The sequence below is a fragment of the Anabrus simplex genome, chromosome 2 (assembly GCF_040414725.1).
Source record: "Anabrus simplex isolate iqAnaSimp1 chromosome 2, ASM4041472v1, whole genome shotgun sequence".
Taxonomy (NCBI): Eukaryota; Metazoa; Arthropoda; class Insecta; order Orthoptera; family Tettigoniidae; genus Anabrus; species Anabrus simplex.
Genome location: NC_090266.1, coordinates 15,837,989 through 15,853,655, shown reverse-complemented (window position 1 = coordinate 15,853,655; position 15,667 = coordinate 15,837,989). Strand labels below are relative to the sequence as shown.

Below are 15,667 nucleotides of genomic sequence, written 5' to 3'. Positions count from 1 at the left end.
CGCGCATTTCAGGTATTAATAAACGTCGATATTTCAGTTGAATGCGGCCAAAGAGTGAAGGACTTCTGGCCATTGGTGTACAAAGCTGAAATGGTGGGATTTGAATGTTTGAAGTTCACAAAAAAAAGAAGCTAAAATTGGGAGAAATAACAGAATAATCGGGAGGCGGGAAAAACCATAGAAAATTGGTAGTCTCCCACCTAAATTGGCAAAGTTGGCAGGTATGCTGTCAGTAATATAATATTCTTCATTTTTTTTCTAAAATGTATGATAATTTTTATTTTTAAAATCCATAATTTTGGAGACTTGGTATGATACTTTGATAATCCGGAATTGGCCTTAGTGCTGGGTCCATGTATCTTGTTCCTGATTCAACAGCTAGGTACAACAGAAGCTTAGGAAAGTGCAACAAAAGAACAAGTTGCCACTGGCATGTCAACTACAAGAGAACTGCAGTTACGCCAATACCATGCTTGAATAAGAATTGTGTTCAAATGCTGATAGGTGGTAACTTTTAGAATACTGCTTTGTTAATATTTTCCATATTTCATGAAGATATTTGTAAGAAAACAAACAAGAATTATTTTTGCAGCCTTGTACAATGCATGCCCACAACTGGTCTATAATTCTCAATGAGCAACCAATAGGGGAATATTGTAAGACGAGAAAGATCAATACTGCAAGAAAGTAAATTTAGCACTTTGTCCACAGAGGGGCTTGAACACCTCACTGTGCTGTAGATTACCAAACGTATCAAGGAGGTTTCACCTCACTACAAGAGATTTTCAGAAAGTTGACAAGGATATCAAAATTTTCTTTTAAAGAGAGAGAAAGAGATACACACTAAAAAAAAAAAGTTTAAGTCTGTATGAATTTTAAAAGAAGAGATCCAGAGATTGTAACATTCAGGATGATTTAAATGATTATGTAAAAATTTTAGAAATATAATAACTCTACTACAGTTTCAAATATTTGTTGGTACACACAAGTCCTGTGTATGTGTATGTTCAGTCTTCAGCCCTAAGGCTGGTTGGATCCTCAACAGCTCCACCATCAGCTGTCATTGATGGCCTAGGCATCACTGAAGAGTTGTACTAGGGAAATGAGGAGCGAGGTCGTTTCCCGTTGCTTTCCTCACCGAGCCAGCTGTTGCTATTACATATCAGTCTGCCACGCCCACTGAAATGCATGCACCAACTGACCCTATGAGCAACATTTTCATACCATTCATAGCAGGGACTGGCTGCAGAAGGAATGGCATTACTAGCATCGCTCATACCTCAGTCACTTTCATATTTTCAAAGCCAAGGATACGACTGAGACAGGTGAATGAAAGTACCAAAGTTGCTCTAGCCCGAACCAGAAGACATAGTGCACTGTAAACACTAGGTCCTGCCAGCAAAGGCATACACAAGTCCTATAACACTTAAAATATTTCTGTGCATATGTTACTTAAAATTCTCTGAAAAAGTGCATTTCTGCTTTTTTAATCACTAACTGTTGATGCATATAAAAGAAGGAAGGCACAATTTCAGTGCTCCCAAATCAGATATTTTACTTAAGTCTGCAAACTAAAGTGGACATTTGCAATCTATGGATCCTTCAGCCAGTCTGATATTCAATTATGCTAATAATATTTAAGGATGTTAAAGCATTAATTCCGTATTTGCAACTACAAACATCACCAGCCTTCAGTTCTAATACCCAGTGGCATCTAATAAAACCAGATGCTATCAATTTGTAAAATGTTTTCCTCGTGCTGAAAACTGAAAACTGCATAACAACATTACTGGAATAGTTCTAAGACTAATCCAAAGAAATGTCTAGAATGCAGTGTGCTAGATGATGCAGTAATAGGATGACTTTTCTGGATCATGTTCAACTTTCCATATGCCGCTGTCTCACTTCCGGGACCGATTCCTCTTCTTCCTGCTCTTGCAATGGCTCCATTTCCGTTCGATGTCGTTCCATGTATCGCCGACGTGCCGTGAGCAGCAGTTGATCCTTTCGCAATTGCAAAATTCTCTCCCTCTCAGAAGATGACTTGGAGAATCGACCTCCTAAATTTCCTGAAGCTTCCACTGAGCTGGAAAGGAGGGAGAAAAAAGTAGCACAAACAGTACGTCAAAAGATCTAAGAACATGGTAATGAGATTTACAAACAGGGTAATGTCCATGACCATCTAACCTGAATTAATTGTTTGCTTGAACACCAAGTTATAAGGACTTCAATTTCTTCATTCTATATTTTACATCAGTTTGGAAGTATTTGTGGGACATACAGTTTTATTGATCAGGAAACATCAATACAAAATATTCACATTGCAGCAATGATATCAATTCTGTTATTTCTAGACTAATGGAATATTAAACTGAGTACCTGTTCACTCTGTTTAAAGTACTTGTGCACTAGCAACTCACCCTACACATTCTATTCAAATTCACTTTTGACAACCCGGCAGAAACATGTTCCTGGTTCACTTCAGAGGACACAAGGTATTAGGTCTATTATTCTCGGCTTTACAGGTTCCAGCAGAAAAAGAACATCCTACATTCCCAACAGGTCAGCCCCCCATCACATCATGCCTCTCTATATATTCTTTTGATTTCTTCTTCATTTGTTGAACTGGCAGGCAGGTAGACCTGTATTTGCTTGCAAGTAGAACAAAATAACAAGAGGACACGTGGAACCTGCACGGAGAATTGTGTTGAAGATGGTGGCGTGAAAGGCACACCCTGTCTAAGAGCTTTACGTCGCACAGACACAGATAGGTCTTATGGCGATGATGGGACAGAAAAGGTCCAGGAGCAGGAAGAAAGCAGCCATGGCCTTAATTCAGGTACAGCCCCATCTCATTTGCCTGGTGTGAAAATGGGAAACTATGGAAAACCATCTTCAGGGCTGGAGACAGTGGGCTTCGAACCCACTATCTCCCGAATATTGGATACTGGTTGCACTTAAGCGACTGTAGTTATTGAGCGCCATCGATTGATACCACCGTGAATAATGCAAATAGTGACAATATTTTATTAATAATACTGTTGCTACAACAACAATATAAGCAGATGTTAAAAAATGGAAATGATTATTTGAAAAGGAGAATTATGTCATCTAAAGCAGCCATGTTCAATTCTAACAGTCAACACTTGCTTTGATGACCTCAAGTTTCAAAAAGTTGAAACAGGGCAAGTTTTAACTTGAATTATTCAAATTTTGATGATTGCATGAAAAACAGGTAGGGAGTAGTAACCCTGGCCTAGAAATCCAAGAATCCAGTTCTTATGTAATTACATGCTCCGTTCCGTTACTTGTGGACAACCAAAAATGGTTGTTTCATTTTACATATTCCTAGTATTATTACATACTATGTAAAGTATGTAACATGTTTATACATATATCTAAGTAATTATTTAAAAACATTAAAAATGGTGCCTACTTATTTAATTTTCAAACTATAGTAAAATCATTGGCAAATTTCATCTCATTTAGAGTATATTTCAATTCCAACAGTTAGCTTTAAACTTCCTTTAAAATTGGGATTTCTAACCCTTTGCCTGTGAAATACAGTAGGTCCGAGTGCCTCAACTACATACAACAGCACTAATCCTTTCCCAGGTGCTTTTCATTGGTCAGCGTTACAAACGAAATCTACTCTACGTTATTCAAGTTCTCTATCTGTCTGCATGATCATAAGATGAGTCCCTGGAAGATATTTCACACAGCCAGTAGCGGCGATTGGGAATTAGAAGTTGGAGGGGGGGGGGGGGGGGGGGCAAAAATATACAGACAACAGAAAGTATCTGGGTTGAGGGATATAGATGCCGCGGGCACGGGGGGTTATACACATCAAAACTAAACAAAAAAAGCTACAAAATGGTCAGTTTTTGATACCCTTTGAGCGAATTTGGGCAGTGAGGTAAAGGTTAACAGTTTGCCAACTTAAGTGCGGCAATAATAGTTTTTTGAGATCTTGATTCAATACTATACAATAAAACTTTCACCAAAGAAACACTATTACACACTTATTACAATTAAATAGAAGTACGGCGTGATTATAAAATTAAAAAGTCATTTAATATTTGACTACACACTAAGGAACTAACAGACAATATTAAAGACACTGCCAGACTGACGAATGCACGTGGCAAGCAGATGAATCATACCTCAGTGTCCACAACCTTGGCAAAAATACACCCCTGTTACCCTTCCTCATAGCACATGAAAGTGTTCACTACTTGCTGTGGTGCTATACAAATCGGTTAGCCGCAACGAACGACAATTTGTGCGTATTTTAGATATTAATTTTGTTAATAATAAAAAAATTTGCACAATTTTTTTAATAATTCCTATAATTCCTAGTTTCAATCGGCTAAAATAGAATTAAAATGTAATGTTTTCTCTAAAAAGTGGGGGGGGGGGGGCGACTCCCCCCCCCCACTCGCCCCCCTTAGTCGTCGCTACTGCACACAGCTAGTTTTATCTTTTAAAATATGGAGAAGTACTTGGTGACACACTGCCCATCATGATTTTTAAAAATGTTACCATACTATTTGTGTTACTTAGCGCCGGTTCTACCATCTGCTGGTAAAGTGGCTGGCAACTGCCTGGGAGGTAAACTACCTGGAGGTGTAAATCATCTGGTACTTTGCCTTGTGTGCAACCACCTCTGTGCAAGCGCTGGGTAGCTACCTGGAGCTAGACACCGATATACAGAGTTGGTTAGACTGATTTTCAGTGACTTCTCGCTTTCTAGTGTGGTGCTATCTATTGTCAGATGTATGAAGCTCATTTCGATTGTCTTATTTTCCTGTGCTTGCATCTGTTGATTATCACCAAAAAGCCTAATAAGCAGAGTCTTAAGAGTTATGGACAACGATTTACATCAAGCTTTCGTGATTTTAATCTATGAGCTTCAAAATCAATACCTAATTGGACTTAAAATCTGGAGTTTACATATTCTTACGCCAGTTATAACCTACTTCTTGGTTGCCTGCGTTTCGCCCTCGTGTGCTAAGTTAGGCTCGTCAGTTGGGACTTAGCACACCACCCAAGACCAGTGCCAGGGCACTGCTAGTGGCTTCAAATACCCTATGCAGTGGCCTCCACGGTATGCACTAGCCTTGCGTCTTGGGTGGTGTGCTAAGTCCCAACTGACGAGCCTAACTTAGCACACGAGGGCGAAACGCAGGCAACCAAGAATGAGTTAGCTGGAAAATTTATAATGTCCAATAACGGACCATTATATTGGTATTATAAATTTACTCATTCAGGACAAATATTTTAGGTTCCCTATGGGAATCAACTTCTACATCAGTTATAACCTGTCGTGTAAGGCAGTGTTTTTGGAAAGTAGTCTCGTAGTAGATTGGTCAAGTCGCTCGCTCCGTAATAGAAGGCACGTAGGTTTTCATCGTCTTTCTAATTTACATTTGAAAATTTATTTTTGTTCCCTGGTGTTGTTCTTAACTCTTTTTTACGCGTACGTATATACACCCACATCTTCCTTATGGACTTATTGTCTTGGAGCATTCTATCTGCAGGCTTCTGTAAATTGATTAAGTATCTCCACGATGATCTATATGCAACTAGCTCTGTGACCTCGTTTAGTTCCACATGCTTCCATTTACTGATAATGCATTTCATTCTAATGTTTAACTTTATGAAGATAAGGTTGGAAGGTACTGTTAAAGAACTAATCGGGGTAAATATCCATTCATAGGAAGAGGAACTCGGGAATGCAATAGTTACCACTTTCTTCAAAATCATTTACAAGAAGACTATGTAAACAACTGATAGGGAATCTGCTACCTGGGTGACAGTCCTATTTGCTATATTAATCATAACATCACTTTCTATAAGTAGCACACATATTAAGCATTTTCCTAGTAGACATAATATTGTAATTCAACATTTCAATGAAATATATTATTAACAAAAGAACGTATGAAAAGAGGCATACAGATTAATACAACGCTAATAATGAAAATAAAAAAGATTTGTCATAATGAAGACTCGAACCTGCATACCTCGTGTTATGAACTCAGCACGTTAGCCATTACACTACGAAAAGTCTTGAGACAATTGGGATACATACACTAACTTATACCTGGTGTCTGAAAACTGAAAAAGTAGAAAATTAAAGCCCATTTAAAATAATTTCCAAATAGGTTTTGATTTTATATCCTTTTAGAGTTTCTTTGCGAAAGCTTGACGTATAAAATGTGTTTCCTATGCCACCAATGCGAGAGGCTGGCATGACCGTTGCAACTCAAGGGAAGCATTAATACAATATCAATCACTGTTACAGTATCATGCTTTTTTTCAGTATACGAAGCTAATTTAAGGTGTATGTCACCAGAAATACAGCTAATAATGTTCAGCTCTCAGAACTTGCCCGGCAGGTAAAGTCTTAGCGGGCCCTCGAAGTGGCCGATAAATTATGCGCCGGGTAACTAAAATTTATGCTGTTGATAGCGCTACCTGGGAGTGGTCGAACGGAAACATCCTTTAACGCGGAGGTCAAGTTACGCGCTACTTTACCAGTAGGTGGTAGAACCGGCCCTTAATAGAGGTGCATTATTATTATTATTAAAAAAAATTTTTTTTTACAAGTTGCTTTATGTCGCACCGACACAGATAGGTTTTATGGCGACGATGGGACAGGAAGGAGCTAGGACTGGGAAGGAAGCGGCCGTGGCCTTAATTAAGGTACAGCCCCAGCATTTGCCTGGTGTGAAAATGGGAAACCACGGAAAACCATCTTCAGGGCTGCCGACCGTGGGGTTCAAACCACCTATCTCCCGAATACTGGATACTGGCCGCACTTATGTGACTGCAGCTATCGAGCTCGGTACAGATAAGTCTTATGGTGAAGATGGGACAGGAAAGGGCTAGGACTGGGAAGGAAGCGGCCGTGGCCTTAATTAAGGTACAGCCCCAGCATTTGCCTGGCGTGAAAATGGGAAACCACGGAAAACCATCTTCAGGGCTGCCGACCGTGGGGTTCGAACCACCTATCTCCCGAATACTGGATACTGGCCGCACTTATGCGACTGCAGCTATCGAGCTCGGTACAGATAAGTCTTATGGTGAAGATGGGACAGGAAAGGGCTAGGAGTGGGAAGGAAGCGGCCGTGGCCTTAATTAAGGTACAGCCTCAGCATTTGCCTGGTGTCAAAACGGGAAACCACAGAAAACCATCTTCAGGAACCCACTATCTCCCGAATAATGGATACTGGCAGCAATTAAGCAACTGCAGCTATCGAGCTCAGTAACACAATACATTGTGTAATATACAGTGCATAACATTATTTTTAAACATTTTAAGTATTTTGATTATCTGATTATTTAATGCTGTCAAAATTATCAGTATCTCATATCATAACCATAACTCATAATAGAAGGAATATACAAACTTTTTGTAAATTTAGTGCATTAATACTATTACATATTTTATGAATATTACATATTTCACCGACATTTACTACATTTTTATGTACATATTAGGCACTTCGATATTCCAACAAAATCCTCGCCCTAGTAATTTGTTGCGCTGACCATGTATCAAACCATTGCAAACTTTTCATAGTACAAGATCCACCTACTGAATACACTTACAGTACTGCACTGGCCACAAATAAGGACGATGTAACAGCTCCCGCTGTGGTTTATCTGGGGGCACCTCTACAAAAAGCAATAGAGGACATAGAAGAATGGACAGTCAGCCTAGGAGACAAAGACCGCCGTGATCATCAGGAGGAAGCTTGGCTCATAAAGTCGCAGAAAGTGTAAGGTCAGAGTTTAGGAATCGCTAATATTGCAAAAAGAATTGATCTAACCGAATAATGGAAGCTGTGGTTTCCATGTGTTTTAAAACTGCCTCCTGAAAGCAGACGAATGGGGGAATTAAGGAAGTCTTGCCTTCCATGAAAGTGGGTCATCCATTTTCATTAAAAAGTAGAGTTAGTGGGATTTTGATTAACATATCCACACAGGCGCACACAAGATGCTATCAGTTGGTACAATGAATTCTATTCACATATATACACAAATTAACATGCACATAACCTTAATCACAGTATCACAAAACAAAAACACCTAACTTCTAGAAAGTCAACAAAGCCGCCATCTTTTAGGAGTTGACAACTGACACCGAATACCACAGAGGTTACACTTTGAAATACAGTTGAAAAGAGATGACTACTGATTAATTCAACATAAAGACTGCCTTAACTCGGCATGTCAGCCACTCTCTTTCAATAACTTCCAAACCACAACTTCAGTAACTCAACAGTAACTAACTTCACCATCAGAATGGCCTCTTTATATACATCTGGCCAGATTTCCAGAAAGATATGTTACAAAAAAACTACCTTCTTGAATATTCCAGAGTGTCCAATACATAAACTACAATGTACAGAATATTCTCCAGTGTTCTCGTGCCTATACCATTCTCGAAGTTACAGTGTGTTTCACAATTATGGATAACAATTTATATATATACAGGTAAGAATAAATGACATAATATTAATTTACAGGTATTTACATTAACGGAACTGATATTAATGTCTATGTACAACATATGTTCCATGACATAACCTCACAAATAATACGATCGTTTGACTACGTAAATAATAGTAATATTAATACTAAATGGATGTAACACTTCACAGCTATACATCCAATAATCAAATAATAATAACAATAATAATAATAATAATAATAATATTCAAGCTCGATATCTGTGTTAGTTACCCATGGGTGAGAGAATATTGTTTTCAAGTTATATCTGTTATTGCATTTGCGTCATGGTCTGCCAGGTATATGTGTGTGGACGTAGAAATAAATAGGGTTAATTATGTAAGCATTCTTGCAGTTACAAAATAAAATGTTAATTAAGGTCAAGCTAATCAATACTTGTATTACTCTTGACGTGTTACAATCAGTCAGTACACAAAACCATATGAACCTTCATGAGGATGACTGGAAACAGTGGAATATCATATTCAATTGTACGTACATAAAATAATTAACCCTTATTAGGAATTCTTAAAACTGAAGGGTTCAATCAAATCAAGGTCTATGTTGTTTCTAAAAAATCAATTTGCCCTTCACATCCAACAAAACATCGGATATTCTATTCACCAAGAAGCACTAATTTTTAAGAATTTCCTAAGATGTGCGGTGTTTTAATATGTTTTTAGCCCCATTGCATGAACAACACACATCCTTTTATTTCCAACCACGTGAAAATGTATATGTCCCTTTATGTTAATTCATCTAACGAGTGCTTATAATATAGCGACATTGCGGGGTAGTTGCTCACTTCCACTGCGAGCCTGTCTCCCACCAAGCACTTCGCCGTACTGCGGCCAGCACTTCCCCCGGCAGTGAGTCACTGAGTACAGAAATTTGTACTTATCCAGTTGACAGTCGGTGCTAAAAAAGTTCGCCATGCAATGCTACATACTGCTGGCACCTCCTTATGAAATTTTTATTTACCTTGAGAAGTTCCTCAGAACTTTCAACTTTTCTATAGTCTTGAAGTGTGAGGGTTTCTTGCATACACCCTATTTTTTAAGTGTCCCCTGTAGATAAAAGTCTCATGGTGATAAGTCTGGGCTTTGCGAAGGCCACACATACCCAGTTATAATCCACGTACCGAAAATTCAATGCATTTCTGTCATGAATGCTTCAGCAATGTGAGCCATGGTGGAATCTTGTTGAAAATATACTCACAAGCCCTCTCCATAAATCAGTTCATCAAGAAATTGGTCAAGGATCTCATTCACTTAAAGCTCACTGTTAATTTTGCCCTCGTAAAGAAATAGACCCAATAATTCTGTGTCCATTAAGTGCATACCAGACCCCAATTTTTTCAACGTACAAAGGTCTTTTGAATACAAAATCTGGTTTCTTCAAACTATAATACCTATTATTTTTAGCATCAATGCACCCATGCAGATGAAAATACGCTTTGTTAAAAAAAAAAATTTAAAAAAACTTTCTAAAATCCAATTACAAAAATCTAACCCTTTATTGACGTTTTATTGCCTTAACTCTTGTACTGTTGGAATCCTGTATGGACCGGGCAAGTTGACCATGCGGTTAGGGGCACGCGGCTGTGATCTAGCATCTGGGAGATAGTTTGTCCGAACCCCACTGTCAGCAGCCCTGAAGATGTTTTTCCGTGGTTTCCCATTTTAACCACCAGGCAAATGCTGAGGATGCACCTTAAGGCCACAGCTGTTTCCTTCCTAGTCCTAGGCCTATCCAATCCCTTCGTTGCTATAAGACCTATCTGTGTCGGTGCGACGTAGAGCCAATTGTAAATCCTGTATGGCTTTAAGTAAATGTATTGCTTTATTAGCAGAACTCCTACGTACTCCAGTTTCTTATGCCAAATGCCTGCGAGGTGAGCTCTAGTCTCCCTCCAATCTCATCTAATTTCTCTTCTGTAGGAAAATGTCTCCTACATCTTTTACAATCATTTAATGAACCTTGAGACTTGTATAGAATCTCTATGATGTGGAGTGTTGTGATAGAATATTTTGTAGTATGTTTTATTTGTATTCCCATTATCTACTTAAGTAACTACTAGAACAGTCCAGAAAAGGTTGTGACGCAGACTTTTAGAACAGGGTGTGTTGGGTCCTGTCAGTTGCGGATTCTAGAAATATGTCCTTACTAATTCTGGAAAATGGAATGTTCGCGATTAGTGTCTGTATATGTTCTGGAATATTGTATAAGCATCGCAACTGGATAAAGAGTTGTAATTGGTGAATCTGGGTGGCAATAAGCAAGCTTCTGTGCTCCGATTGGTCACTCGGTAATCACACCAATGCCAGACTTCCCTTAAGTGAGCGAGGCAGGGTTTCGTAGTCTTTCGTTCTCTCGTCAGTCCAAAGTTTTGACGCACGTCAGCGACTCCTCGCTCCCGGGATGGGCTACCTTGGAGTAAGCACTCTTGATTTCAGTTTCACCTTAAATTATATTTAATGTTTGCTTGGATTTTCATATAGGAGTTTGCTCTACTCGCCACTCAATTACTTCAGATGCCTGAGCTTTTCAGCTGGGCCTGCCTGTTTGCTTTGGAGGCATTCCCCTTTCCTTTTTTTTGTTAAACATGTAATTTGTAGATTAATTTATTTCCCTCCGGATTCGCCTCTAGTAAGTCTGTGTCACTTGATGCACGCTAGTTTTTACACAGCCCCGCATCAGAAGTGTTTTTGGTGCGGGAGTAAGTTGAATTGGCCTCTGCGCCCCCTATTTCCTTTATGTATCTCAGACGGGTTAGAAAGCACGTTAACTCCCATTTAGATGTTGTATTTGCATCCTGTGTTTCCTCTTGCCTTCAGAATCGTATTATAGACCTTGGATTATGTTAAGATATATATGGTTAACGTCTTGGCCTTATAGCAAAGCTCTTGTCAAACTACATCTAATCTTGTATTCGTAAATTGTGTGTCTGGATTGTGTGGATAGATGAATATGTTCGGAAGTTACATTGTAATGTTGAATTCGGGAAATAATATTTTGAAAATAAGAGATCACCATTGATTTTTCTAGAAACCCGCAACCTTCGCATTTCTATGGCCTTTGGTAGCTTTCCCAGCCCCTGTTCCATGTTCCTTGTTTATACTCGTCAAGTTGCCCAAACTGATATTTGTTTGTGTGTATTAGGCACATTTCATTTGATGTTTATTGCATGTCTAGGGCTTAAGGTACCACATAATTTGATTTATTTTCCTCCATTTCTACTGCGTATCGTGTAATCGCTAAAGACCGGTTACATATTCGTATGGAAAATTCTAAGTTCCCATGGATGAAATTAGATATTTTTCACCAATAGAGCATGTCAAAAACAAAATCAGATGTAAGGGTTTTCAGGCGTTTGCTCTATTAACCAGCATTTTGTCTTAGGTCTGACACTAGACTCATCAGAGTGGGATGTGTCAGACCCTACCAACTGATGCTGGGGTGTATGCAGGTGAACTTATAAGAAGCCCATTATAAGAGGCACAGTCTGATAACTGCATACGAGAGATAAATTTCCACAATGGAATTATTGCCCGCCTAGTAATTCCGAATTGAAAATTCTAAGTTCCCCTGGAGGGAATTAATATTTTTCACCAATAGAGCATATCAGACCTAAGAAGAAATGCTGGTTAATAGAGCAAACGCCTGAAAAGCCTTACATCTGATCTGTTTTTGACATGCCCTATAGGTGAAAAATATCTAATTCCCTCCATGGGAACTTAGAATTTTCCACTCGGAATTGCTAGGCGGGCAATAATTCCATTGTGGAGATTTATCTCCTGTATGCAGCTATCAGACTGTGCCTCTTATAATGGGCTTCAATCAATCAATGATAACTGCATATGGGAGATAAATATCCACAATGGAATTATTGCCCACCTAGTAATTCCGATCTCAATTTAACAAATGTCAATTGGGAAGGTAATGCGAACGACAGGAAGCATGACCAACAAATGGCAAATAAGTTAATATGGGAAGGGCACCTGATTCAGAAAGTGATGGAACCAACTAGAGGGAAGAATATTCTGGATGTGGTGCTGGTAAAACCACATGAGCTCTATAGAGAAACCGAAGTAATATATGGTATTAGTGATCACGAAGCTGTTTTTGTGGTAATTAAAAATACATGTGAAAGAAAGGAAGAGATTAAAATTAGGACTGTTAGGCAGTACCATATGGCTGATAAAACAGGCATGAGGGAGTTTTAAATAAGCAAATATGATCGGTGGAAAACGGTAAATAAAAATGTAAACAGACTCTGGGATGGGTTTAAAGCAATTGTTGAGGAATGTGAAAATAGGTTTATACCTTTAAAGGTGGTAAGGAATGGTAAAGATCCACTATAGTATAACAGGGAAGTAAAGAGACTAAGAAGGAGGTGCAGGTTAGAAAGAAATAGAGTTAGAAATGGCTGTGGAAGAAAGGAAAAATTGAAGGAACTTACTAGGAAAGTGAATCTAGCAAAGAAGTCAGCTAAGGATAACATGATGGCAAGCATAATTGGTGGCCACACTAATTTTAGTGAAAAATGGAAGAGTATGTATAGGTACTTTAAGGCAGAAACAGGTTCCAAGAAGGACATTCCAGGAATAATTAATGAACAAGGGGAGTGTGTATGCGAGGATCTTCAAAAGGCAGAAGTATTCAGTCAGCAGTATGTAAAGATTGTTGGTAACAAGGATAATGTCCAGATAGAGGAGGTGACTAATACTAAAGAAGTATTAAAATTTACCTATGACAGCAATGACATATACAATAAGATACAAAAGTTGAAAACTAGAAAAGCTGCTGGAATTGATAAGGTTTCGGGGGATATACTAAAGGCAATGGGTTGGGATATAGCACCATATCTGAAGTACTTGTTTGATTATTGTTTGCATGAAGGTACTTTACCAAATGAATGGAGAGTTGCTACAGTAGCCCCTGTATATAAAGGAAAGGGTGATAGGCATAAAGCTGAAAATTACAGGCCAGTCAGTTTGACATGCGTTGTATGTAAGCTTTGGGAAGGCATTCTTTCTGATTATATAAGACATGTTTGCAAAATTAATAATTGGTTTGACAGAAGGCAGTTTGGGTTTAGGAAAGGTTATTCCACTGAAGCCCAACTTGTAGGATTCCAGCAAGATATAGCAGATATCCTGGATTCAGGAGGTCAGTTGGACTGTACTGCGATTGACTTATCTAAGGCATATGATAGGGTAGATCATGGGAGACTACTGGCAAAAAAGAGTGCAATTGGACTTGACAAAAGAGTGACTGAATGGATGGCTCTGTTTCTAGAAAATAGAACTCAGAGAATTAGAGTAGGTGAAGCTTTATCTGTCCCTGTAAAAATTAAGAGGGGAATTCCTCAAGGCAGTATTATAGGACCTTTATGTTTTCTTATATATATAAATGATATATGTAAAGAAGTGGAATCAGAGATATGGCTTTTTGCAGATGATGTTATTCTGTACAGAGTAATATATAAGTTACAAGATTGTGAGCAACTGCAAAATGACCTTGATAATGTTGTGAGATGGACAGTAGGCAATGGTATGATGATAAAAGGGGATAAAAGTCAGGTTGCGAGTTTCACACATAGGAAAAGTCCTCTCAGTTTTAATTACTGCGTTGATGGGGCAAAAGTTCCCTTTGGGGATCATTGTAAATACCTAGGTATAAATATAAGGAAAGATCTTCATTGGGGTAATCGCATAAATATGATTTAAATAAAGGGTACAGATCTCTGCACATGGTTATGAGAGTATTTAGGGGTTGTAGTAAGGATGTAAAGGAGAGAGCATATTTGTCTCTGGTGAGACCTCAACTTGAGTATGGTTCCAGTGTATGGGACCCTCACCAGGATTACCTGATTCAAGAACTGGAAAAAATCCAAAGAAAAGCAGCTCGATTTGATCTGGGCGATTTCCGACAAAAGAGTAGCGTTACAAAAATGTTGCAAAGTTTGGGCTGGGAAGACTTGGTAGAAAGGAGACGAGCTGCTCGACTAAGTGGTATGTTTCAACAACAATAAAGGTGTTTTAAATTACTCCATCTATTCAATACTTTTATTTCCACTTATAGTGGTTACATAAATAGACTCACAGTATGAGGACATCAGTAGACGAATAAGTTTGGATGGTGTCTTTAAATGTAGGAAAGATCACAATATGAAGATAAAGTTGGAATTCAAGAGGACAAATTGGGGCAAATATTTGTTTATAGGAAGGGGAGTTAGGGATTGGAATAACTTACCAAGGGAGAAAAGGCTAGGAAAAAAAACAGATAGGGAATCTGCCACCTGGGCAACTGCCCTAAATGCAGATCAGTAGTGATTGATTGATTGATTGATTCCTAGTCTTTTCTTAAATGATTGCAAAGAAACTGAAAATTTATTGAACATCTCCCTTGGTAAGTTACTCCAATCCCTAACTCTCCTTCCTATAAACAATTATTTGCCCCAATTTGTCCTTTGAATTCCAACTTTATCTTCATATTGTGATCTTTCGTACTTTTAAAGACACCACTCAAACTTATTCGTCTACTCATGTCCTCCCACGCCATATCTCTACCGACAGCTCGGAACATACCACTTAATTGAGCAGCTCGTCTCCTTTCACCCAAAACTTTCCAGCCCAAACTTTGCAACATTTTTGTAACACTACTCTTTTGTCGGAAATCACCCAGAACAAATCGAGCTGCTTTTCTTCGGATTTTTTCCAGTTCTTGAATCAAGTAATCCTGGTGAGGGTCCCATACACTGGAACCATACTCTAGTTGGTGTCTTACCAGAGACTTATATGCCCTCTCCTTTACATTCTTACTACAACCCCTAAATACCCTCAAAACCATGTGCAGAGATCTGTACCCTTTATTAACAATCATATTTATGTGATTACCCCAATGAAGGTCTTTTCTTATATTAACACCTAGGTACTTACAATGATCCCCAAAAGGGAACTTTCGCCCCATCAACGCAGTAATTAAAACTGAGAGGACTTTTCCTATGTGTGAAACTCACAACCTGACTTTTATCCCCATTCATCATCATACCATTGCCCACCGTCTATCTCACAACACTATCAAGGTCACCCTGCAGCTGCTCACAATCATGTAACTTATTTATTACTCTGTACAGAATAAC

The 15,667-nt window shown here is 38.6% G+C and overlaps 1 protein-coding gene across 1 annotated transcript in view; it reads right to left on the bottom strand.

Moving 5' to 3' along the window:
* Positions 1-222: 222 nt before the first annotated feature.
* The window catches only part of LOC136864955 (E3 ubiquitin-protein ligase AMFR), a 549,886-nt gene continuing 534,441 nt past the window's right edge, over positions 223-15,667 (bottom strand). The window contains exon 9 of the mRNA XM_068226459.1: positions 223-2,086. Coding sequence (XP_068082560.1) covers positions 1,879-2,086 — 208 coding nt within the window. The 3' untranslated portion in view covers positions 223-1,878. The remainder of the gene's footprint in view (positions 2,087-15,667) is intronic.